This window comes from Lethenteron reissneri, chromosome 3, assembly GCF_015708825.2.
Source record: "Lethenteron reissneri isolate LAM-NWPU_2019-01 chromosome 3, ASM1570882v1, whole genome shotgun sequence".
Lineage (NCBI taxonomy): Eukaryota > Metazoa > Chordata > Hyperoartia > Petromyzontiformes > Petromyzontidae > Lethenteron > Lethenteron reissneri.
Window position 1 is genome coordinate 14439740 of NC_083781.1, and position 27597 is coordinate 14467336.

At 45.9% G+C, this 27597-nt stretch overlaps 1 protein-coding gene across 4 annotated transcripts in view; it reads left to right on the forward strand.

Moving 5' to 3' along the window:
• Positions 1 to 122: 122 nt before the first annotated feature.
• RSAD1 (radical S-adenosyl methionine domain containing 1) overlaps positions 123 to 27597 on the forward strand; it is a 33966-nt gene continuing 6491 nt past the window's right edge. The window contains exons 1-7 of one of the 4 annotated variants that reach the window (XM_061559379.1): positions 129 to 945; positions 7890 to 8023; positions 8508 to 8712; positions 14082 to 14456; positions 20551 to 20614; positions 22809 to 22959; positions 25374 to 25428. In XM_061559379.1, coding sequence (XP_061415363.1) covers positions 727 to 945; positions 7890 to 8023; positions 8508 to 8712; positions 14082 to 14456; positions 20551 to 20614; positions 22809 to 22959; positions 25374 to 25428 — 1203 coding nt within the window. In that variant the 5' untranslated portion in view covers positions 129 to 726. Of the gene's footprint in view, positions 946 to 7437; positions 7566 to 7889; positions 8024 to 8507; positions 8713 to 14081; positions 14457 to 20550; positions 20615 to 22808; positions 22960 to 25373; positions 25429 to 27597 lie in introns of those variants that run through there. The other 3 variants (XM_061559405.1, XM_061559389.1, XM_061559397.1) reach the window with 3 other exon arrangements.

The following is a 27597-nucleotide window of genomic DNA, read 5'->3' on the forward strand; positions in this document are numbered from 1 at the left end:
CATTCCGGCAACTCGCTTGTTACGAACGCCTTATTATCGTACAATATCTTTAAATTATAAGCATTATCATTGTAATATATGTTCTGGTACGCATTTTTATAACTTAGAAATTGCTTCATAAACGGTTGTTGAATAGTATTAATAACATCGCTGCATAGACTGGTTCCGGTCCTTTCACCTACGGTGGCCGAGCGGCGCATAAACGGAAACGCGTTTCACGTGGCCCCCACGTGAAACGCGTTGCTGCTGTAGCTGCTGTAGCTCCCTCGTGTGGCCTCAAGCCGCGATTACCGTTCCACAGCGGCCGCAGGACGATTCTCTCGCTACGGGTCGGGCGGGTATCTAAATAATGTTGCCTTAGTTTTACTGTTGGAGCCTTAAACATTTACGTTGCATTGTAGTAATCCTACAAATGGTCTCGTGTAACTAACATGGCTTGCAGCGAGCAACAATTCTACAACACACTGCTGGGATGCTGGGAAAGGGCGTCCCCCTCTAACGACTGCGAGGAGTGTCGACGTTCCTGGTCTTATGTTCTTCCACCTTCACGAGTGGCTAATCACAATTTTTTACGGCATTGTTTTAATGCTTAGACAGGAGCTTCCGCTTGATGCACGTTTCATTTGTATGTCCAGTGACGTCTCTATAAAGGTAGACGTACAGTACCGAGAGCCAATCTGACGGGATCTTTCCGTACGTATCTCTGCAGTAGAAAGTAAAACCAACATGCCATGCCTTGCACAAACCTGCACACGCAGTAGGCCAATATCACAGATCGCTTCTCGCAAGGGAGCGGCTTTTATGAACTCAGTTCGGGGGCTCTGGAGGTGGTCACGATCTGTGAGCTGTGAGCCACCAGGGCTGAGTGAGCTTCCCCCGGCTTCAGGTTCCCCGCAGTCCGCCTCGCCCGACCTGCACGACCACGAGGCGACTCTGTACGTACACGTGAGTGACCCCCCCCACCACCAACTCCATACTAAAGTTGAAGATGCCACAAGGTTTTGTGGGCTGGAGGGAGGAAGGTCTGTTAAAAAGAAACGGCTCATGTCCACGTGCATCCGTAGAAGTGTGAGAAGGCACACGGACGTGGCATCATAGCAGCACAGTTTACAATCCACCGCCTCTTCGGCAGTAGATACACAGCCCTCGGCTCTTGTGTGTCTGGGGCCGTCCCACGCTCGGTCGGTTTGAAGACTCGTTGTGGAGAAACTAAAACACCGCCGACTGCTCCCATCGCCCTCCAGTGGCGGTCACCGCAGTGACCTCTCGCTGACCCCCGTGGGTTGTTCGTGGAACGCGGTGAAGTCCACGGAACCTGCCACACGGAGTGGTGTTGAAATGGGACAGACGTGCTGAGGGCAATCACTACCAGAAGCCCTTAATAGTGCAGTAACTACGTTTAGGGCAGCAGAGGTCAATGCAGATAAACAATTGTACTGTGCTCTCTATGCTCTCGCCAGTGAGCCCACACTGACCACCACGCTCGACCCGCACGGCGTGGGGAGGCCTTCATCCAGCAGTGGATTGTCAAAGGGGCCGTACAAATATATTGTAATTACCAGAGGTGGGACAAAGTCATTGTTATGCAAGTCCAAGTCGAGTCTGAAGTCATCAAATTCATGACTCGAGTCTGACTCGAGTCCAAGTCACATGACTCGAGTCCACACCTCTGCTAATTACTGTATCAAGGTTGCTGCTGCACGGTAACCTTTTTGAGAATCCATTACCGGTTCCGAAAATCAGGATGCGGTAAGGGGCCGTCCATAAATGACGTCACGCACCTGGGGGGGTTTGAGAAATGTGACGTCACATCAAAATGCGCAACTTTAAATAAATATAGAATTGTTATAACAACACCAATTGAATACGCACTACAATGACAATAGTTTAAAGCGATTTGAAGCATGTCTTGTTTTCAAAATGGAAATATGGTTTTTGGGGGGTGGGGGCAGAGCTTTGTGACGTCATTTTTGAGGGGGGGGGTCTGACTTTTTGTGACGCCGTGTGACGCGGTGGGGGGGGGGGTCAAAAATCGCGTGACGTCATTTATGGACGGCCCCAAACCCCGTGAATGTATAATGGTGAGAGGTGGGCATACCCACATTGTACCCCACCACTCACGACCTGCCGATGAACTGCGGTCACCCGTCCACACTGCTGCTGGGTGGACAAACGCGGTCGCGACGATGTAGTAAGAGACGTGGCCCCATTGCTTCATTTGCTGTGCCCAGACATGGAATCGACCCGAATCGCAAGTCCCAGTGTGCTAATTATACCATCACGCGATCACTCTTAATTTCTGATAAAAGATAAACGCGTTTATTGAAAGACATTTCAATATGCGCTCCAAACCGGTAACCACGTTTCCCCGATTTTCTCCCCGTGCGGTTACCGGTAATGCCAACAAACAGCTGATGTTTAATCGTCCCGGCAGTCGCCACGTGTTTACGGCAGCTCCACTCCCACCACTCAACCCTTTCGGCAGGGGGCTCCATTGCGACGACCTTGGGAGGCAACTGTGGGTCGGTTGTGGCAGAAATCGCATTGAAACGTGGAGACAGATGTGTGAAGGAGACACATCGTCCGATTCTTTGTTTTATTTACATTCTCCACAGCGGTGCTAATGACTATCTGCGTCGAACTATAGGAGCCATATCGACAAAGGATCATTGCCCGTAAGATCGCAAGTTTCCCTGACTTGAGACGCCGTCGAAAACGAGCTCGCGTTTGCTTGTCCTGACACAATGATGCTCAAAGTAGACTCTCTCAGAAGACTGTGCGGCTCTTTAATAACGACAATAGTTGTATATCTTTACTATGGATGGATGTATGAAGGAGACTGCTGGTTTATTTTACGATTCATCGTGGATGGAATTGGACATGTTGCTTTGCCGGTACAGCAGCACGTCTATCAGAATCAGCAGCACTCCAATAATATAATACACACATTCTTAAATGTCTTAAAAATCTGCAAATTCTAAAAGTATTACAACAGTTTTAATTTGGGGCACCCCCACGGTTCATGATAACTCAAAAGTGCCAGAGTTCCTAAAATCCACATTTTAAGAGTGGATTTTGGATCTATTTTGTGAGCGGCTAATTCCTCTGTGACGGAGATTTTTTTTTTTTTAACGCTGCACATTGCAAAGGAGCAAGTGACTTTTTTAATGAGATAACAAGTACAACAATGGAAAGTCCTTGAACAAAAACCGATCCGGCACATTTGCTTGATTTGAATGTGAAACAAAATAGTTTATAATCCTTGAATTTATCACGGAATAATGGAGTAGTTAGTGACGCGCGGCGCTTCAGTAAGACATCGATGGGATTCGTGGAGTCGCGTGGCTTGTTCCTCTCAAATCCCACGGCGCACCGCGTGCACAAACTTCTTAGCAGATCTTCACGTATTCACGTCTCTGGTATGCCACAGATCATATCATCTGCCATGTGATCCCTGATATCGACGCAGGTTATTAGTCCTGCTGTAAATCACTGGTGTCTCAATTGCATTCATGAGACATGGACGCTTTTTTCTATAACAGAGGTTTTTTTTGGGTTAGATCGCGTAAATATATAAATGTGTCATTAAACCCGCCACCACCCGACACAGCCAACTAGTAAAGGTTGTCACGTAAACAGAACGTGCCGATTCGTCACTAGTACAGCAGCACACCGGTGTGTTGGAGAGCCAAGCCACAACATTTACAATCTGAGTACGACGTTTCGCCAGTAATTACAACTAGCTTCATCAGGCGACAGCCAGATTTGTGGAGAAGTCCACCTGTTTCCTTCCGTATATAGAGGCGTAGACGTGGTGACCACGCTTCTGCGCTCTTGCGCAAAGTGGGGGGTGATTACTGAGTCTGCGTACATTATGCATGCGCATTATGCGAGCCCTTTGGTCTTGTCCTTCCTGTCCATTGCGTGTATTAAAATAGCCGTACCAAAGGTAATCCTTATTGAAGTCTGGTGGCCTGTATAGGCATGCATTTTAACAATGTATTATGTGATGATTCGCTTCCACGCAGCACGAAGTCGGTAGCTATCCAAACGGTTAAAATTATTTTTTATTTCTTTCAATTTTGATAGATTATCTAATTCTTCATGGCCAGTAGTAGCTAGTTTTGCACGTAACTTCTACGTTATCAAAATCAATTGAGTGTCCTTGTTGCCACGCGTGTTCTGCTATTGCTGACAGTTGTATTTGGGAGAATTTAATATTTCTCTGATGTTCTTTTAGTCTCGTGCTGATCATTCGTCCTGTTTGTCCAACATAACGTTTGCCACAAATGCAGTTAATCCTATACACACCTTCTGTTGATAGCTTCGGTAATTCATCTTTTGTACCAGATATTAATTTATGTATGTTATGTACTGTGCCAAATCTAACTCGGATGTGTTGTTTTTCCAAACATCTGGCTAGTTTATCAGTTACTACCGCAATGTACGGTATTTTGATAGTTTTAATTACTTGGGCAGTTTCAATGCTCGTGTTATTTTATTTGGTTTTGGCATTCAATGCCCTGTTGATTTGTGCATCATTGTAACTTCATTTGTAGCGCTTCTTTAACATGTTTAATTTCACTTCTCAGGCTGTCACCATCTGACACTTTCTTAGCCCGACGAATGAGCGTCTTGATTAGATAATATTTCTGTCCAGGGTGATGGTGTGACTCTGCATTCAGATAGGCGTCAGTATGCGTTTTCTTTCGGTAAACACCGTGTGTTATTTTACCATTTCGACCTCGTCCGAGCAGAATATCCAGAAATGGTTAAGTTCTGTCAGCTTCCACTTCTATGGTAAACATGATTTTCTTCATTTTTTAAATTTTGACTGGGATAGCTATTTCCATTTTTAAGCATAAATATAAAACATTTCTGCAGTTTCCCAGTACAGTTAACGTGTGCTGTATGAAGCACAGGTACATATGTGATTGGATTGGCCAACAAGGGCAGTATGCTCTGTATGTTTAACATGGAATGTGTTTATATTGTTCATCTTTTTGAAGTTGAATGTCAAAAAATGGGTAAAAAACAAGCTTTTCCAATTCACACACTTTTATTTGCACTGAAAAGTAGAAAATAAAAAATTTTGACCCCGAAATTATTCAAATTTGATGTGCTCAATGAAAGTGGGTGGCTTCCATGAAGACAATTAAACATATCGAAAGGAAGCCACCCACTTTTATTGAGTACATCAATTTTGATTAATTTGGGGGTCAAAATAATGTACTTTCTACTTTTGAGTGCAAATAAAAGTGTGTGAATTGAAACGCTTGTTGTTCTTTACCTAATTGCTATTGTGTACTTGTTGGTGTCGTGCTCAGCAAGAGGGAAGCACAGCGGCCGCTCTGGCGCCATAACGAGGGGCGATATGAGCGCCTCTTTCATTGGCCGTGGGCTGGCCAGAAAACAGCCGCTGCCACTGGACGAGACGTTTGCCGTCGTAGGTGGGCGCGACCATTCCTGATTTCATAAAGGGGGGAGCGGGGGTAAAATATACGACTATTATTGAATTTAAATTTTAAAAACGAATAGGACCAAGATGGGTGGGACCTGGACTGTTTTTTTAATGAAATCTTGAATTGTCACACGAGGCGAGCGTGTGTAGAAAATGTCATCTCGTTAGGCTTTGTAGATCCGAAGATATTAAGCGTCAAAGATGCCAAAGAATATAAACAGACTACACGGCAAGTTCAATAAAAGTGTGTAATAAAAAACACATTCAACAACCATCAGCCAGCCACATTACAACTGTAGTGACGTTAATGGTGTCACCACTGTGTACCGACAGTACCTATCAATAACGGGTATTGTAAGCGTGGCACCTCTCTATGGCAGCAGTGTGAGCATGGCACGGCATGACTCACTCGAGGGCAAGGGTTGGGTGTCACTGAGGTCGGCTCAGGACAGGATACCCTGGGTGAACCCGAGAGGGCACGTGACCGGATGAAGGGGGGGCCAGGGGACCCCCAGATGGGTGTACGAGGGTCACGTGATGTGGAACCCGGGCCCTCCCGAAGGATCTGGAAGGAGGCGTGGCCAAGGGGGTGAGCCGGCCACGCCGGGGCAGATATAAGCCAAGTCCCGAGAGGGATCTGGGCTGTTCAACTCTGGGAATGAAGCCGCCGCTTACGGTCCTCGATCTCCGGTCTCCGCTCGTGGACCAGGCAGCCTGTGAAGCCGTCCTGGTCCAGTTCTATAGCCATCCCTCGAGTTTTAGTTACGAGCGTTATTCTGTTAACATCAGAGCTATCTGTTGTGTTAGTTAATAAACCGTGTTGCCTCCAAGTTCAAGTATGCGCCTCAATTGAACCCACTACACAACTCCCTACCTCAATCATTAAATATTAATTTTCCATTGTTCTATTGATCTTATTATAATCGCCAACCACACTGTTGTCACGCATCCACTGTTTATTCATTTACTAAATTTCTAAAAAATCCTTGGTAGAATCAAAACACAAGGCGATATTTTACCAAAAAAATGTATAGCTACATGCAATTGTTTTTTCCACGTAAGTTGACCTAACAGTTTGTACCAAGTACTTTGCACACATTTAACACAATATTACATTTAATTTTCCAGCAATTTGTTGAGGTTCATGACTCCAGCCAGAAGCCTCAGCAAGATCTTGGTAGAATCCTCTGTTTAAATGCAGCCTGTGGAAGAATACGGATAATAAAGTGTGGTGAAATGCAAAATTCAATTGAATTGATGAAATTTGTCATAAAATCGGTCCACGTGCATTTTCCAGAGGGCCCGCATTCCCTGAATGCAAATCATTTAACGCGAGTGATTGATGGCATTCCATGCGATCCAAATAACATTTACGTATCTTCATCCGCATGTGTCTGGGCGGCAGAGTTTCCTCGGATAGGAAATTGTTGTGGCGGTTCCTTCAACCAGTTGTTATTTAATGAAGATGTTTATCAATGGTGGACCCTGCAATGTTTGGCCCATTACTTAATGCATTATTGTGCTGCAGTTTTTTCACGTGGGAAAGTGAAAGCACCTCGAGACATGTGGCGCAAACCCATGATAATACTGAAAAAGCCATACAGATGGGTCAAGCAGGATGCTTGCTGTACTGTTATTTACTTGATACACCAGTCCTGCTTCCCAAAAGACTGATGACAGGCGCCACGGTGGCAAGATGTTGACTCCCTCGCCTGGTGTACAGGAGGTCGTGCGTTCGATTCCAATCCTGACGCCTGCTGCTGTATATTTGGAGTTTGCATGTTCTCCCTGTGGTGGTCGTGTGGATTGTTCTCCGGGTCCTCCGATTTTCCCCCTCACATTACAAACACGCTTTGAGAGTATTTGGCTGCTATAAATATCCACATGATAAGCCACTTCATTGAGGTATCATATGTGGCCAGGTCGCTTCTGAAAATGAACTCTATTGCTCAGTGGGCCTTACCTGATAAAATAAAAAAATATATAGTTTAGTTTTTTAGGTGTGTACCACCATGCATGGTTGATGTTTTCAACCATCACACAAAGTGTCAAGCAAGTGATGAGGAAACATATCTCTGTTGGTGGTTGTCAAGTCAGCAACAAGGTACATTTCATGTATCAATGAACACTGCACTTCCTACAAAGTGGAATTACATTTTATTTATTCTGGAGAGATGTAGGCTGAGTCAACGCGCCAACTGGGATTTTGAAAATCATACCCTTCCAAATTGTGTTTAATGCTAAAACTCATAGCATCACCATGTGTGATGACACTACTGCGTTGCAGTTTTGTTGATTTTGTGTTTGAGGAAATCGCAAATGGACGATATATATATTTTTTAAACCGACACAATGACAATGATACTGATGCTGCTTTTGATGATGATGCCTGCATGCTTGCCTCTCGTTGTGCTCCCCCCGTGATAAGTGGCCCTACTGCGCGCGGCGATGCTCGTACTGCAACTTCAACAAATACGTGTCGCGTGCCGTGGACCACGCACGCATGCGCAAGTGCCTGGTGCGTGAGCTGGAGTCGTTGCTTCTTGCAAGCGGTGTCACAACGTGAGCCCACGCACTCATGTGCCCATGTGCCCACGCACCCACCAATGTGAAAACCAGGGGGGGAACAATTATTTCATTAATCAATTAATTCCGTGTGTAGAAAACAATGGTTTTACCTATGTAACAAGTTTGCATTACCCCTACAAGCAATAGGGAAGATGCTGCCATTTGTAATTAATTCTAAAATAAGTCTCTACTTTAGCCCTTCTGGTTGTTACTTGTGTTGTTCAGCACGATGTTCGACATTTTTCTCTGTGTGCTAAGAGCTTTTTCGAACAACCTGAAAACACATCAGAGAGCTATACAGTACAACCACAAAAACTTTAGCCGGAGTCTCTACTTTGTTAAACCCCAGTTAATTTCAACACAAAGTTTGAAATGTTTCAACAACAGAGTAAAGACGATGACAGGGCGAGTCAGTCCCCGACCGCCAATTAGAAGTCAGCGGCCTTCCGAACGTTTTGGCCGCTGTGCGCGGTCGCAGGATCTCGTCGGTTTTCGTGGGGGGCGGCACGCCAAGCCTGGCGGAGCCGCAGACGCTGGTAGCCGTGCTGGAGGCAGCGTCTCGGCTGGCGCTGGTCCCTGCTGGAGCCGAGGTTTCTATGGAGGCGAACCCCTGCTCCGCTGCGACGCAGAGGCTCGTGGACTTCCGCGCCGCCGGGGTCAACCGCATCTCGCTCGGTCTGCAGGCACGTGCCGCTCGTGTGATATGCATGGACACAGAGGTGGCTGCTTAGCTCAGAGGTTGAAGCTCTGAGCAGAGACAGCTGAGATCCTGTGTTGTTGGATCGAATAATTTTTGTTGTTGCTTTTATTGAAATTCAATGCGAGCCCGGTACAAAGCGCCGATCACAGAACGGAGGGGGAACAAAAATGCCACGAACAACAGCAGCAGGCCGAGTTGGGAGTGGCAGGGCTGAATCAAGGGGGAGTATTGGGCTCAGTGTCCCACCCAGGTGGGGGCCACAAGCGAGGGCATGAAAGTTAATATGTGGAGGGGAAAGGGTAGGGGAAAGATAGCTAACATACTGGAGAAAAAGGGGGGACAGGGTAGAGGAGGGGAGGAGGGGCAAACGAGGGAAAAGCATGTGTTGGATCCAGATTTATGCTGCATGTGATTTAGCAGTTTTTTTAAGTGGAGTGAATTCATGGTCTCACCCTGATCATCAATGACTGCACAAAAAATAAACACATGTCATTGATGATACACGTTATTTGGCTAAATAACATTTTTAGATATTTAAAATATCAGTTTGATTATCACGCGACAAACATTACTTTCAGTGCCTAGGTGGGCGGATAAAGTGCTGCCCCTAATTTTTGGACAAGAATTAATTTCAATGGGATATCAGAGATAGCTTTGTGGTATCTGCTTCACTTGACCATTCTCTATCACGAAGGGTTATATCGCTTCACAAAAGATTTTAATCTCTAATGGCATGTCACCGAGAAGCCAAATGTGATAACTTTTGGAAAAAAGACAAAAAAAAGCAAAAATCAAACATACACACGTGTACGCACACACCTTTAATTACTGTCAGTCTCCCATCTGCTGCTCCTGCTCTTCTCCCTGTGAAATGCACATTGATACGTCCACTCATTCTGCCAAAACGTGCTTAGAAACAATATACACAAAGTGCTTGCCACAAATGATCCACAATACCTTGCTGATCCCGTCAAGGAGCATAAACCATCACTAAAACTCGATTATAATTATCCTCACAGCGGCTTTTGGCTAACCATCGAACAAAGGTGGTCACTGCATCGTGCACTTTGAGATGTGCTTTTGTGGCTATCTGGAATGCTCTTCCGATGCTAGGAAGCCACTGGAGCTATGTATTTTTTAAATCTATATTCAAAACCCATTTGTTTAGAAGTGCTTTTTGTGTTTAGTTTGTTGCCCTTCCCCCGCACCTCTAATTAACAAGGTTGGATGCATACGGTGTGAAAGAAGTTCAACATACATACAAAGACAAAGATCCCTCGTATAGCCTTAACAGACTGTTGGGGCAAGTGCTTTTAGCGAGCACCTATAAAGGCCAGGATGGTACACGAGGGGGAGGATGGCCGCACCACAGCCGGCCGCATTTGTCTCCCCAGTGGCGATGTTTGCACACCACACCAGGTCCTCATTTGAGGCTGAGGCGACCTAGGAGAGGCCCAGGACTGGTTCAGATAATCGTCACTGATTGTTGGCTGTGAGCGGGAATCGAACTCGGGTTGCCGGGTTTGTAGCACAACCCGTTTACCGCTACACTACATACAATACACACCCGCCCTCTCCATTAAATATGACCCACCTATACATGTGTAGTGTAGCACAAGTCGGAGATGAAGCAGTTGCGGGAGGCACCTTCCTTTTTTATTTGTACCTCTCTTCGGGGTCGTTCACACACAGGATCGCCTCCCTTCTCGCCCCCGTTGCCATACAGCCCAGCCTAGACACAACCCTAACCGCATTGCACCGACGGCATCGACCGGAACAGCCAACAACTGTCCGGCCGTGCAATTATCGCGTGAAGGCGGCAGCGACGAAGGCGGCAAAGACGACAGCGGCGGAGAGACGAGTCCCCTCCCAGAACCAGCAGCCCAGAGCTCTCCGCTGCTTTTGTTCTCCTCGGCGTGGCCTGGCTCTGCCCTGGCCGCACCTCCCTTCTCAAATCCACTAGCAGGCTTCAGGGGGCTTCCCGATGAGGTCTTCCGTGACCCTTGGCCCAGTTCCTCCGCCCTGCCAGCACACCCGTGTATATGCTCAACGGCGTGTGCGCTAACTATCCACCGCAGTTGCCTCTGCTGGACAGCAGTCGGCGCTATGTCACTACACATCTACTCGCAAGCCCATAAATACACTCATACTTACTGCACAAGCGGCTGGGGTCTTCCTTGCAGTCAAGGTAAACAACTATTAATATTTGACTTAACCTGTCACCTGTACATGTATGCACATTTCATATACACAATGGTTGAACCCTCTATCCAGAGATTTGCATTTCAGCTATGCTCTGAAAGGCAATCAACACATATAACACATATTAAATATTCAGTGCATTGTACAAGCAGTAATTGTATTATTGCTGCATGGTGTATGTACTCGGTGACTTTGTAAATGCATTCACATATACATGTGTAGAGGAGAGATATACGCGATGCTCACAGTTAAGCGGGTGCAACTGAGGACGAACAGGTGTGCGCGTTGCAACATGAGGTTTGCGCATTGCAACACGAGGTGTGCACCGACAAACCGACAGTAATTAAGGGGAGAAGTGGGTGCAAACGAGGTCGAGCAGGTTGGGAACGTTGAGGCCGGAGGTTGGCGTTGGGGTGACGGGAGATAGGGGGTGATGAAACGGGATTAATGAGGACACCAGGCGCCGGGCAGGCGGCGGCTTAAGGGCAAGCACGTGAGAACTCGGAATGAGGAGGGGGATATAAGCGGGAGTGTGCGTGAACGGGAGGAGAGTAGCTCGGGAACCAAAGAGAGAAGACATCTCGCCGCTGCCGCTCAAGCCGTCAACGAAGCCTCAACCCTCACGCAGTCAACGGGCGGGTGTTGGCTGAACCCCCCGCCCGGGACAGACGGATGAGCGGGTATGAGGCAGCGTAGGTGAGGGCAGTGGTGGAGATGCAGAGTTATAAGAGTCGCTGAGTGCAGGCTTGCTGTGTGCAGAGTCACTGGGTGTGGAGTTGCTGTGTGCAGAGTTGCTGAGTGCAGAGTTGCTGAGTGCAGAGTTGCTGAGTGCAGAGTTGCTAGGTGCAGGATAGGTGAGGTTCAGAATAGATGAGAGCGAGGAGAAATCAAGTGTATGTGACAGTAAAGATAGATATAGGAGTGCCTACAACTGGCGCGTGAACAGAAGTAATAAAGTGTAAGCAGGTGACTTTTTACTACGTGTCGGTGTGAGTGTAGTTTTTAAAGACACTACACATGGACACCTTGTAAACAAACACCAGGGTGGGATTTATTTGCCACAGTTTTTCAGACACGGCTCGGTCTTCCAGGAAAAGTGTTGTCTGTTTATAAATGAGCAGCCCGAAAATAGGGCTGCGTTCCCACGGGGGGCTGAGCAGCAAATTAAAGATGTCCATAGTCTGACGAGAGGCTCCTAAGATCCCGGCTGAGAGGCTCGATCCAAAACTACTCTGGCGGGGTTGCGGTTACACGTTACACTGACCACTTTGTGTGCATCACAGATTCATTGCGCTGAGCCATGCACGTGTTTTTCACAAAGACAATTCCTCCATAGTGCACGCCTCGCTGTATACCAAGAGACAGCCTCGGATACATTTTAAAAAGGTAAAGTTGCAGCCTTGCAATAGCTTGCTTTTGCGATTGCTGATGGACGGGCCTTCGCTAGAGGAATGGTATTTGGCCTACTCTTCCATGCTGGCCAACTATCTTCAAAGATGTGGGAGTACCTACACCTTACCACATCACACATTACCTTATTGTGGTGTACCCACTTATACTGCGTGACTAACCTAAGTTACATGGCTTGAGTTGTGCAGTTTGGTGTTTGCTGCCCCATCAGCCAGCATCCGTGGCTAATGTGAACTGCATGACATGGAATTGCGGGCTTGATTAGACTTCTGAAGCCTTGATGGTAGGCGTCAATGATATTCAAAGTGCAATGGCTTTCCCAGTGGCATTGTCTTAACGGAAATCCTTGGCATAGAAGAAGAAGACGATGATTGATGCAAACATAGATTATTTTGGGATGCAATGCGACAGGCGTATACTACAAATTCCGTGAATGTTAAGCGGGACAAATAGGTCCGTTCTTGAAGAATTGCATATAGAGGAGAGGGGCTACTGAAGGATATACATAATAGAAAACTGAGCATATAAGAAATGGCAGCAGGGGATCTGCTAAATTAATGAATTATTTTATTGCCTCAGGTGTCTCTAGAAAAGGAGATGTCGTCCCTCAGCGCTATCTCAACCGCATATGGTGAAAACAACTGGATCGAGTGATTTCTATGTATGTAGAACTTCTTTCGCAATGTACGTAGCCAACCGTGCGAATCGGAGGTGCGAGATCATTGATGGAATCGTTCCAACACAAACGCTGTCGTATGCGGTGACATGGCAACCAGATTTTTGAAGTTTAAAAACGAGCAGAAAGTGCATATATGCAAAGTAAATACTGTAATAATGCCCTTACAGTTTGGATTTATATTGCATCCATATGCAACCACATCTCAAGATGATCCACAAATATGAGGAGGAAACCTGAGAATCTAGAGTGTTATAATATGTGGGGAATTTATGTTCGGAACTTGTGAAGATTTGTGAAACTCCCAGAGCTGGCTGCGATGTGAATAAGAGATGTAACGCAAAAAACTTCATAAACTCGTATATCCTGCAGAAATAATTGTCATCTCATTCTATGCGTTTTGGGTCTTCTCCAGTTTTCTCCCACATGCAAAACACTCTAAAAAGGAATTGGTCCAACATCCCAATGCTGGGCCCTTCTGAAAAACACATCTGTCCCTTGAAATGGTTTCGTCTTTTTCATAATTTTACTCCAATTGTGCGAACAGCATCTTTGAAAAAGAAACTAAATGGTTATTCAGAAGTCACTCAAAGCAGTGCATAACCGTGGATTGGTAAACAGTCCCTGAACAGGGATATTACAGAGTTTTGGCAGCAAATTCATCATCTTATTCGAGATTTTGCATGGATTAGTCACCTCGAAGTGGTATCCTACATTATTTTATACAACCCTTTCCACATGTGAGAGGAATACCTACTTGATCTATTAGCCAGACATTTGTTGGTACCATCTGGATGGGTAAATTACAAAAAAATGTTTTTGCCCGAAGTGATGGTAAATGCATCCTATTATCCAAGCCTTCGAACGAATCTTACCAGTGTCCCATAAGTGTCAGAAAACTGGCCCTATTATCTGCGAGCCTTTCCCGCAAATTGAGCTTCAAACAACAGGAGTAATACCACAGACGGTACGATCGACCAATTATATCTACACGGATAAAGAGGCGTTGTATTGTAACTGTAAAAAACGATTTAATGAATGAGCTGCGACTCTGCCTCCTCCAGGCTCTAAGCGATGCTGACCTAAAGACGCTTGGGCGAGACCACACGGCGGAGGAGGGCGTACAGGCGCTGGCCACGGCAAGCGCCGTCTTCCCAGGCCACGTGTCGGCCGACCTCATGTTCGGGAGGCCGGGCCAGCATCCCGACTCTTGGGAGCAGGAGCTACGGGCGTTGCTGGGGTCAGCCTCGACGCTGGGGCACGTGTCCCTCTACCAGCTAACGCTGGAGCGCGGCACGGAGTTGTTCGCCCGTGCCGCACGGGGGGAGCCGCTAGCCCTGCCTGACGCGGATGCCTGCGCCGAGATGTACAACACGGCCCGGGAAATCCTGTCCCAGGCCGGACTCCGCCAGTACGAGGTGTCCAACTTTGCAAGGGAGGTGTGTGCCACGTGCAAATGGTGATGCCAGAACTGTTTGTTGTGCTGCCGCTGCGTGTTCCACGTTCGTTAATTCATCGAGTGCTTCCCGTTCACTACGAATATTAATGTCTCTAAGAAAGCCTCATTGGGTCTGGAGACATTTTTTGGAAGTCCATGCAATGTTTTACTTATTCCTTTTGAAGGAGGGTGTAATGAATACATGGAGAAAATTAACATATACGGAGATTACACTCCAAAGTCTGCACAGATGGGCTAGAAACCCAGTTGAACTACTGCCATCTAGCCACTTCACAGTTCCGCAAGCGAGTGTCTCGTTCGCATGACGATCTAAATGGCATCTGTTAAAACCCCACTTTTACCACCATGCGAGAAATTGAGCCTCTCTTGCTCATGCATCTGTCCCCCCGTTTACTGATGACATTTTTACACTCCAAACTTCATGGCATCGACTGTCCACTCCAGGATTCAATGTTTTGTTGAGTTATTATCAGGGGTGCAGTCACACTTTTGGGGTTATTGATGATGTCACAGACAGGACCCGCACATCCCCTCACTTCGCCACAGATAAGAAGAGTTCCACTGCACCATAATTGTATTACATATACTCAAACTACTTGCAACTAAACTCAGTGATCTGCCTGCCGTTCGTGCGCTCCTGTGTATTTAAAAGTTCCGTCACAGCATAATCAGCATGTTTGTTATATTGTTGAAGGGAGAAAAATGCAGACTCTGAATAGTTTGATTTTTGTCCAATCTTTTGCCGTTGCCTGTTCGCCACATCTATAATGTGTGGGTGTCCAGACACCCACAGAGGCTGCTCCCCTTGTTATTGGTGACTTACTGAAGCCGTCCACACAACCAGGGAGCTTGCATACATGACCTCAAAGACACAGCCCTACTGACCTAACTCCAGCACTAGGCCCCCCTGAGACACCCTCTAACCCAGTTACGTTTAATTTCATTCTTGAGATAGATATAAAAATACGTTTTCTTTACATTTTACTTCAGCCAACGGGGCTCTAAATGATTAATTCTCTTCCAGGAAATGCACATTCACTTTGGTTGCCCGCACCCAACCGGGACAGGGTTTAGCGGAACGCTCACCACCGTGGTGCCCACGTTGGCTCGGAGATGTTAACTACCTCGCCCGGTATACAGGAGGTCGTGGGTTCGATTCCAACCCTGACACCTGCTGTATATTTGGAGTTTGCATGTTTTCCTCGTGGTCCTGTCGATTTCTTCTGAGTCTTATGGTTTTTCCCTCCACATTTAGAATCAACATATCTTCAGAGTATTTGGCTGCTTATACATTTCCGCTTGATAAGTCACGTTGAGCTATTATTTGCGAGGGCCACGTCGCTTCTATATAGCTCAGTGGGCCTTACCGCGTGAAATAAAAAAAAAATAGTTTAATAGCTCGCAAGTGCAGTCTTTGCAGATCGCAGGTGAAGCCGAACACTTTGCCGTGAAACCATTGACAAAATTATTCTGACAAGGGCACTTCTCCACGCATCGCTAAATAAATACCGCACATCAAACACATTGAGTGGATGACCGCCGAGGGGTGTAATAGTCATCGCACTGGACTTATTATCTGGAGGTGGCCGGTTTGACCACCCAGTGCGCAGCAATTGAAACAATTGTGCTAGTTTCTTAAATCAAGTCAATTAAATGTTCTTTTTGCTTAAAGACATGGCGCATTTCTGGCACACATCTGCCAACCAAATCGCCACCACTATATTCAAATCACGCCCCCCCCCTCAACCGCCTCTGTTCGGCAGTTTAAATGGGTAAATGATTGACACGCTGTTTGTGATGAGATAGTGTGGGTACTCCCATTTCTTCCAAGATGTCTGTCGACCATAACAGAGTAGGCCAAAATATCCACCCTCTAGATGAGCTCTCTAAATCTCCCTCGAGTGAAAGCCCTTTTACCAGCAGTGGTGTACAAAAGAAATTACAGAGCTGCACCTTTAATCGTTAAATAAGTGGACAGCTTTCCAGTGGGGAAGGACCTTTGTGATATCTGTGAATTTATTTTAGCATTCTAAGAAAAAGTTGTTTATGGGAGGTGAACTGTTTACCTCCAGGGCTCTGCACGCTCCGCCCCCCTGGTGGGATTGTGTGTGCAGCATTCACCCTGCAGTTGGCTCCCCATTAAACGTTTCATCTAAAGTGGCGGTTTTTGGCGCATTTACATTTTGCCCTCCATTAAAAACAATGGGGCTAAAGCGAGCTGCCCTTAGCTGGCACATGTGCACGACTTACAGCTGTTGTCAGCTGAATTTCTGCTTGATATAAAGCGGCGTGTTTTTCAGGTTGAATTACGCCGTTCTGTATTTCTCAACTACAGTTTTTCCAGGTATTGTGTTTGATAATGAAACTATAAAGTACTGTATTCCTGAATGCTTAGCCACCTTCCTATTATCTGTGCTTATCCACAGATAACAAGTCAGTGGAAAAAATAACCCCATTTTGGGAAACTATAGAGGAGTCATCGTGAAAAATACCTTTGTTTTCTCCACACCTTGTCATCGCGTCCTTCCTTCTGCTTAAGCTCACATTCACCAACCTGTCCTGACAAGCTTGGTGAAATATGGGAAAATTACCCCCCGTGTTCTGCACGGCATTGGGATGCCCTCATCCAGCAGTGGATTGACCAGAGGGCTGTAAATGTGCATTTACCTATTCGGCTTCGGATTTGGCTGCACCGCTGTTGAAGCTACACTTTGCTTTCACTAACCTGGATGAATTGGGATGAGACCCTTGTTTTCATATAAATTGTGGAGCAAAATCCAACAAATAATAATCGCACGACATGTCGTGCCACAGTGCACACGCACTGTGATCACTGTACGCAGCGTGGCTCCAGGTTCCCACGTGTTCCCTCTTTCACTTGATCCTTGCATATCGTTGTCAATTTGGAATTTGCAACTGCCGTGGTCATTTATAGCCATTGTGTGAACCTGGTGAACGAGGTTTGGGAGCATTCCACATAGATGAGCGGTGAAGTAAAGCTGCAAAAAAATGTGCAAAGGTACCAACTGTGGCACGGCAGCAGATCGAGCCATAACACTGTAGAAACAATGATGTATACTCTTTGTTTTTTCGGTAAAGTCACGTAGGTAAAAAAAACAAAAAACAACTAAATGAAACGATGATGTGGTCAGGATTTTTGACTAAAAAAAGTCCGAAGATCACTCGTTCGAATTTCGCTCGTAGGTCGACTTGGCCAATCATCCTTCCAAACTCGATAAAATGGTAACTACTTTGTGGTGAGCCAAACATGTTTGTTTTGTGGATGTTTGGTCCCCTGCCATGTGGCTGTGCCATTTCCACCACCAGTTCGGTGCCATCATAGGAGATGGGTGTTTCCGTATTGGAGCAGGGAAATTATTGGCATCACTTTTGATTCCTCATTTTCCTTCACGTTCCACATCGCCAACACTACTCGCACGTGCCGCTTCCATAATTTCATTATCAGGAAAATTCGCCCCCTCGTCAACATCACCGCTGCCAAACTTCTTGTGCACTCCCTTGTCTCCACTCATCTGGATTATTATTGTAACTCGCTTCTGGTTGGTCTCCCTGCCTACACCCTTGCCCCTCGACAATAAATAAAAAAACTCGGCTGCACGCACCGCCGTCTTTAACCTCCCCTTCACCAGTCATTGCTCCCCTCTCCTTCAACAACTTCACTGGCTGCCTACCAATAACTGCTGCCACTTTAAATTGCTCACCTTAGTTTTCAAAGCTTTGCACAGACTGGCCGGCCTGACCTCTCTTCTCTCATTTCCTTATACGTCCCATTACGCCTACTCCAGTCACAAGCTGCCTTTCTTCTTGCCGTCCCTGCTCCACTCTGCGCCAAATCTCACTTTCGCTCCTTCTCTCTGCTTGCCCCCTTACACTGGAACAATCTTCTTCTCCACATCCGACTCTGCCCCTCACTTCCCATTGTTCGCACTGCCCTCAGGTCCCATCTCTTCTCTCTTGACTTTTCCCTTCCTCTTCCGCCACCTCAACCAGCACCACCTTACGCACCTAACGCCTCCACCGCCGCAGCCTCCACCTCGCTCCCTCCACTCTAGTCACTACCCGATCCCCATCCCTTATCTTGCTATTTTGTACTGTAGTCGGTAAGCAGTATCAAGCGCCTTGGTGAAAGGTGCTTTAGAAATCCAAAATAGAATAGAAAAATACAATAATATTTTTAAGCTCAGCATATTGACTGCAAATTGTATCAATTGTAATTGAAACGCATAAGCACATTGGCAACACATTCATTGTTTTCATACGATGTTCACTCGTGTTTTATTTAATAGCTGAACCCTGTCCGGATTAATGGGCGATCCGCATTATCTGGGCCGGGTGAGCGGACATCTGCTGTATTCGCGTATCCCTCCTGGAGTTGCGGATTTATTGCTCTGGTGCCCAATTATAGCTGCGAGCGCGTGAAGGAGTGGAGTAATGTTTAATGCCTCTCGTCAGGGACTGATCATTCCTGCACAATCGCCACAACAGAGAGAGTGAGCGAGCGTCACCCGTCATTTTTTCCGTTTCCCAAATCACAGGAGTTGCATCACGCCACTCATGTGGCCGGGAATAGGACGCTGCATACGAAATGAATAAATTAGCATGGAGGAGAGCGACATAGTCGGAGCAAAATTATATTGAATTACCGGTAATCGAAGCCATAGACCCATTGCTTTCCAGCCGATTTTGTTGAAGCTCTGAACAAATGCTGACATGGTTTCAGCATCTTTTGGCCTATAAAATACATGCCTATGGCTTCCCTGCCGTGTAGGCAAGAGGCATTCACAAGCGCTGTGGAACGCAAAGTCATATTTCTTGCAGTAGATCAACATTCTACAAGTTAGTGATATGCTCTTGGGGTGGAGTGTGGGTAAGGCAAAAGTAAATACATTTTAGATCCACATATTAACCTGTATATTTACTAGTGGTGGATGCAGTGCCACAATTGAGGGTCATGATTGCAGATTTCATTCCTTTTTTTATATTGCGGTGCATGGTCGTGCTTCGGGTGGTTGCAGAGGTGACATGGACCCATTGCATACAACGTACGCATAATAAACATCCATTGTGGCACATTGTCTGATACCTGTATCTTGGTGAACTTGAGAATTTATATTAATGAATGCATCGTTTCATTATATTTACATATTTCTTATTCCCTATAATCAGCTAGGAAAGCACATTAAGAATTTGAATTACACCGTGCATTGGGTGTCATTAACGTCTCCTATATTCAGCTGTGCTTGGCGCGTGCATTTGGCACTGACACTTTGCGGGCCACCAATAGCCCTGCAATGCCTCGGTGCACGTCATTGGGTGCAATGGAACCATTACCGCACCTGCTGCTTCAATCTGAACACTAAGCCCATTGTGTGTTGATGTCACAGACCAATTTGGCCATTTAGCGGCAATGACCAATTCACGAATTATGTCCCTTCTGTAACGTGGCTAGACATCTGCATGCATGACTGGTAACTTCCGATTGCTCCCGTGCAGCGGAACCACTGTAAACTGTATCTGTGCACCTGTGAGTGTTTGTCACGGAACTTTGGTAATGTTCCCTGTGCAGAGTTAACGAAAGGCTCATTCTGACCCAAAGCACCGAGCAACTGATAGTATTAATTATGATCTATGTACAACCTGTGGCCTTTGAACAAGGTAAAAAAAACCTAAGAGTGACATTTTTGACTCAATCTTATTGGAATTTAGAAATCTTTAAACTAATTTTCTCGTTCGTCTAACTCTTTTTCAGTTGTACATGATACATTTTTAACTCGTTATTTTGATTTACGTCATAACGGTTCCTTCTTCATCTCTTTTTCCTTAATTCCACCCCAACTGGACATCTGTGGAAAAGAGCTTTATAGCTCACCGGATTCCTCCTGCGGTATAAACAAACAAATAAATAAATAACGTTCGTTGCCAATTTTGGTCGTCTCTCAATACCAGCATGATTCTAAATAATGGGATGCATCTATTGATCGATAAGCGCGGGGCATTTGAGAGCGCAGGTGCGATGCGTGTGACACACGTCCGCTTGCTATCTTTCCTACCAGGGAGCCGCATCTGCACACAACCAAAGCTACTGGCTGGGGAAGCCGTACATCGGAGTGGGACCGGGTGAGTCACTGTCTACATGCCCCCTCCCCCCCGCCTGCCTCGCACGCCCCTTGCACTTAGCCACATTCTGGCCTGGTGGTCATCCGGTTAGAGTTGTCAATGTACTTGATCGGGAATTGACATAACTGGTCATACCTCCCATGTCGATCAAATGATTGTGGTGTTGTGTCGTTCTGGCAGGTATATTAAATTTATTGTATTCTTTGATTTGTCTAGGGCATGATCAATTCATTTTACACAATGACAGAAGCCAACCTTATTGTCCAGATTCTTTGATGTCTCGCATGTAACGGATGGATTTGACACACTGTTCAACCACACACACAGAGACAGTTTTTAATACAAACAAGTGTCTTATTTATTAAAGGTCAGAGTACCACTCATCAAATAAGCAACTGACATTCTGTCCAAAGAATACTCGATATTGTTACACAAAGGAAACTTCAGGGTTTGTAACAGATGGTTTCTCACGCTCGCGTTGAGAAGGTGATACGGCAGACATGTAGAAGTCTTCTGTGCTGGTGAATGAGAACTCATCACATGCGGCGGTGTCTCTCGAACGGCGCAGACAGCAGCTTGATGGGTGACAACACAATTAGCAGCAGCAGCAGCCAGGTGTGTTGTAGGGTCTCGACGACATGTAGAACAATTGTGATGCTGTTCTTGTTTCTTCGACGTCCGATGTACAGACGCATCTTCACCGTGATGATTATTTACAGACTTCTTGGTTTACAGTCACTTTTTATTTAGCTCATGTGACCCACGGCACGTGACCCACGGCACGTGACCCACGGCACGTGACCCACGGCACGTGACCCACGGCACGTGACCCACGGCACGTGACCCACGGCACGTGACCCACGGCACGTGACCCACGGCACGTGACCCAGCAGCACGTGTTTCTGTGCTACGTTAACTTCTCTTCCTTCTCAAAAGGAACGCCTTTCCTTCTCCAGTCGCCAAATGTCTTCTCTTTTTCCACTCAATATTTCTTCTGCAATGCTCGCTTTGACTCTGCTTAATCTAACTTGCCGTATGTATCGGCTCTAGTCAACAACTGTAAAACCTTGAAATCAGATTTTAGCATCTCCACTGCTTTACCACTATACCTCTGAGTAGTCAATCGGCGTTTCTGCCGTTCTCGTGCAACTCGCAACGTGGATCGAGAGCGGCCTCACAGGTGCAGGGCGAGCACACTCTACCTACCCGGCCAGCACGGACACGCCAGGGCTCACTCTGCCTCTTTGGCCCCTCCGGCCGCTCGCTGGGCTCCGGCCAACCTCTGGAACCTCTTCTGGCCATTTTGCTCATTCTGGGCCCTTTGTCTCGCCCCCCCCTTCTCCTCTTTGCGTCTCTCCTCCCAAAGCAGACCACTCATATACTCGTGTTATTAATGGAGCAATATATACGAATTAATCATTTTCATTCTTATTGGATCTTTTCCATAGAAAGAGAAGTGCTCTCTCTCTCTCTCTTTTGTGAGATTATGGAGACCTTGCAATCTATCCTGCTGTTTTGGAGATAATGGTGGTTGATGTTTGTTTAGCCTCTTGTTCCGTGCCTGGTGCAGTGCAGCTCAGCAGTATAACGAGCACCTGGAGTAGGGGTGTCTTCTGGACATTACGAGCCAACCTCAAGGCCTTTCTGCCGGGTTCTCATTGTGACGTAGCCCTCAAGTAAAGTTCGACTCCTGTCTCTGGTGCCACATTCCTTAAGAGGATAAATATTTCCTAAACAACCATTCACTTTCGCCGGCTGATCAAAATGACCGTGAATTAAATCCGACTTTAGGCAAATCTCGATCATTCCAGTCAGTATAACCATGGAGATGTCCACAGCTCTCGATCTGCCAGACAGTTTGTATGTTGGTGAACTTCGTATGTATGTTGAACTTCTTTTGCACCGTACGTAGCCAATCGTGCTAATTGGAGGTGCGGGGGAAGGACAACAAAGTAAACACCAAAGCAGTTTTAAAAAAGTTAGTTTTCAATCTGGATGATTTAAAAGTGCACTGCCCCAGTGGCTTCCTAATATCGGAAGAGCGTCCCAGACGGCCACAGAAGTGCAGGTCGCGAGTCAAGGGACAGTAGCACCAGTCACGATGCCGAGCGCTGACAGGACCTCGCCGCCGGCCCCATTAACGGCCTCCTCTCCTGCCCTCGTCACCCCCCTCACTAACCCGGGCCCTGCGCAGGTGCTCATGGGAGGTTTGTGGCGCGAGGAGAGGAGGGTGCGGCGCAGCGGGAGGCGAGGGTCCAGACGCTGGAGCCCGAGTACTGGATGCGCGAGGTGGAGCGGCACGGACACGGCACCCGGAGGAGGAAGCTCCTCTCCCCGCCTGAAGTGTACGTCGTTTACAGTACAATTATATGTATGTGTGTTGAACTTCTTTCGCACCGTACGTAGCCAACCATGTTAATTGGAGGTGCGGGGGAAGGACATCAAATGATAATGCTGTGCGGTTATAATGTGATGCAATTTTGACATACTGCTGTTGTGTAATGGTCCAGCGCACGGGAAAGATGAATCGCTCACTTTCTTCACCGAGGACCGGGCAGGAGCACTCGAAATATCAATATCTATTTTTTTCAACACGGACCTGGAAGATTTGACCAGAGAAAGGACCATAACTCCTTGCCCATATTTTCTGGTTAGCTGCAGGAAATTGAAAGCCATAGTAAGGGGCTCAGCAGCAAGCAAAGTAAACGGCAAGATAATTGGCCGTCAGCGGTTGGGTTTGACCTCTTCTTGGTTCTTTCGGTAAAGTCACGTAGAAGGGAAGTAGTAAAATAATAAAAATAAAACATAATACTACTTCCCTTCTACGTGACTTTACCGAAAGAACCAAGAAGATGAATCCCTGCAGTCACGAAAGCTTTAAATGGGTTTGACCTGTTTACATTTGCTTGTATTGTATTATGCTGCCTTGGTATAATAGTTAGCACATTGGAGCTGCGATCCTTAGGTCACCAGTTCAATATGCTGCCCTGGCTGTTTAAACAAGACCCCCAGCCATCTCTGGCTTTTGTGTGGTTTGTTGTTCGTCCACAATATTTTTTTATATATTTTCTTTATTTCAGCTTTGAGAATTGTATGTTTGCTGAACTTCTTTCGCGCCCTACGTGGCCAACCGTGCTAATCGGAGGTTCGAATTGATATGTGCTAAACTCTCTGCAGAGAATGCAAAAGGTATGCACTTAGCACGGATAAAGGGGCCTATTACTAATTACTTAATAAGTGTTTCTGTGACATCGCCCTCCAGGATTGTTCTCTAACACAGAGTGGTCTACTGTTAGTTGTGGCAGTTCTGAAGGCAAATCTACCTCGTTGAATAACACTGATAGCAATATGGGAATTTAATTGGGTAAAAGGAATACAAATGAATTAGTATGATATAATGCATTCATATAAATACAAATCAGCTGTTGTTTCAATAAAGGCACTGACAAAACCATCGTATTGCATACGGTGGCTTTGACGTGGTTATAAATGTGAACATTTTATATATAACAGTGTCTGCCTGTGAATGCAGCACAGCAGAATTTAAATTCACGGCACGACGCTGTGCTTAAGGGCATCAGGTACATGTGTTTGTCAACTCAGATGCTCTTTCATTCGATCATTAGTGCATATCAACATAGCCGGCAGATAATTAAAGGCATTTCACCATGTGTCACAGAGAATCTGTGCTTTTGTCACAGACTAAGATTGCCATCTTGCCAATAGCAAAGTTACGCAAAGGCAAAAGTTATCAGGAATAAAGGCTGCTTTTATTATGAAGCAAACTTATGAGCTGCTATGAAATATTTCATACAGTTTAAGTTTTTATAAAACTCATTCATTGATGCTGTAGTCTGAGGGTCGACATTGCATGAAAGTTAAAATAATGCAAATAGTTTGGTAGGGTTTTGGAGGGTTTCCTATATGAGACAGTGTTATTATTTATAGATTTATAAATATTTTTTACCAGGTAAGGAACATTGAGCAATATGGCTCTTTTTCAGAAGCGACCTTGCCACAAATGATTGTTCAACACAGTGGCTTATCGTGTGGACATTAATAGCAGCCAAATACTCTAAACACATGTTTCTAAATTTTGGTAAGTGGGTTGCGTAGTCATCTGTGCAGAGTTTCATTACTCCTCCCAAGTTTGCAGTGTGGCTTGTATCAAGGTGCCAGGTTCAGCATAGACACACAAATGCCCAAAAAGGAAACTGGCCATGCAGCGTTCTCTATAAGATGAGGGTTGGTATTGAGCGAAACTCAATGAGGCTTTTCTGGATAAAGTGTACTGGCAGACCTCGACTTACGAACACCGACTTAACGAGCTGTTCGACTTATGAACATGTTACAGGAACCGAATCCATTCGTAAGTCGAGGACTGTTCCTATCATTGACGGATGTTGCCACGGTGTTATGGTTTGCACACTGGACTTGCAATCCAGAAGTCGCTGGTTAGATCTCTCGTTGTGACAGTTGAAACAATGGGGCCAATTTCTTCAATTTCTCTCACCTGTGTTCAGCCAGCCGAAAAATGTGTACACACGATCGATGGGATGGTGTCGTGTGGTGGGATCAAGTGTGGGTACTCCCACCTCTTCCAAAGACGTTTTTTCACCGTAAAAAGATTTGGGCAAATACTCTCTAAGAGGGGCTCTCTTGGGCTCCCTCTATTGGAAGCCCTTCTGCCGCCAGTGGCGTGAACAAGCAATTTCAGGACTGCGCTTTTACCATTTTATCAATATCATTGTTTTTACAGGCTAGAAGAAGTATTGGTAATGGGACTGAGGATGAACAGAGGGATTACCCACGAGGTGAGTGTCATCCATCATTATTCGCTCCGTCCAGTGCCAGATGTTGGCCTCTCCGCGCGGACATCAGTGCCACCCAGTGCCTAGGATCGCAATTCGTCTTGCTGCCTGCGTACGCCATAGCACGCACGCACATTGCCACGTTTGCAGGAAAATAAGGGCCTGAAGTCACGTCCTGTAGCTCAATGTGCCACCAGTAGCACCTGAGTCGATATCATTGATGCCGCCAGTAATAGCGCAGCATGTGTCATGCAGTTCGAGGCCATTTAATATAATTTAATGACATCCTTTATTTATGACTCGGTTACAACCCACTGAGATAATGCGATTACCGTCACATTATTTGGTAAAGCGCTTTCGCAAACGTCATATTACTTTTACACAAGCAGCAGTGGCCACTTACTACAGCACTCACTGCGATTGAGAATTGGGTATAGGCAAGATAGCTCAATGACAAATAATGTTCGTATATGAGCACGTAGTAATATTAAAAGGACAATTGCGAACTCTGCGATTCTAGATGTTTGTGGAATGTGAACATTTATAGTGATACTCCTCTTGAGGCCAATTTGCTTCTGAAAAAAGCGATATAGCTCATTGGGCCTTACCTGGCAAATTTAAATAGTTAATAATTATCTGTATGCCAATTATCCATTCTCCCCACTATCTGCATGCCCTAATAGATCCATACATGCTCCTATTAACAGTGCGGCTGATTATTCATATTATGCGTTGTAAACTGAGCTCCATCCTTTGTCTCCACATACAAATACAAATATATATTTAGTTAAGCCTCTCGGTTATCAAGACCAATGTTAACCAGAATCATTTGTTTAAAAATGAAAATTCTGGAAGGTTTCGACCTTCAGGGTCTTATCAGCGGAGTCAGACTTGTTATATAAATGCTGCTCAGTTGTCATATGTTATTAGCCAGAGCACTTTCTCTCAACGATGGGGTCCCGTTCATTGCCAGAAGCAAGTTATAGTGAGTTGATATACTTCCTATTTTATCAGAGTCTTTGCTCGAGTTAAAGTAGTGACCTCGAAGTGATGACAAATTCCTTCTGTTATCCGAGGCTTTGTCACATGGTTCACCCAGACATGGTCTCTGAAAGCTGAATTTAATCCTAATATCCGAGCATTCATGCAGATCAGAGGAATTGCGGAAAATGTATTTAATTCTCTGTATTCATCCGCACTTTAGCACTCGGATGAAAGACATGAAATGCGATGGATAGACACGGATAATAGGAGCTGTCTCCCGTGCCCACCGCTCATCAAATCGGTTCAATAGCATTCCGCTGTATTTTCATGAAACATTTAAATGTAAATAAACAATTCACCAGATAAGGCCACTGAGCTATATAGCTCCTATTCAGAAGTGACCTGGCCACAAATTATAGCTCAACGAAGTGGCCTATCATGTGGAAATGTATTACAGGTAGTCCCTGGGTTACGGAAAGGTTTTCCCTTTTTCGAAAAGTGAACAATTTTCCCCTAAAGTCAACGATAAAATCTCACAGCCGGAAATAGCTGTGCCTCCCCTACCATTTTCTCTCAGTACCGCATCCCGCTGTCGTCCGTTTTCTATCGCTACCTGCATCGTATCGCTGGACATACGCTCTGCATTTCCTATTCTTTCATTTAATCGAATATTTACCCTAACACTACGCATTAATATTAAACTAAATGAGCATATATTGTATCAAATTGTTCATGAATACCACGAAACATATGAATTTTAATTGTTAGTAGAAAGCAGTCACTTCTGAATGTTCATTTACCGTGCATTAGGCTAGGCCTAGACTTCACATACACACCCATACACGCACACAAAGACAAAGGTGGAGTAGGCTCGTCTACAAAGACACACACGCACACCCCAATACCAATACCCGCCATACGCCACTAAGTGATGGTGACATCACCACGGCGCATGTGCCAGGCCAGGTGCACTTTGAGACCACGTGAAGTGTCGAAGGCTCGCTGACAGGAGGTCTCGAGACAGACCCAGGTGCCATGGGTTGGCTGACTGAGGTGACCGGTAGATGCACCAGCTGCACCCCCTTATGTGCCAACCTACTGCATTTTAGCCGCCGGCACTCTGCTCCTCTGCCCTCAGGTGTTGTTGAAGGGTGAATGCCTCCAAATACCCAGTAGCGTCCCTCACGA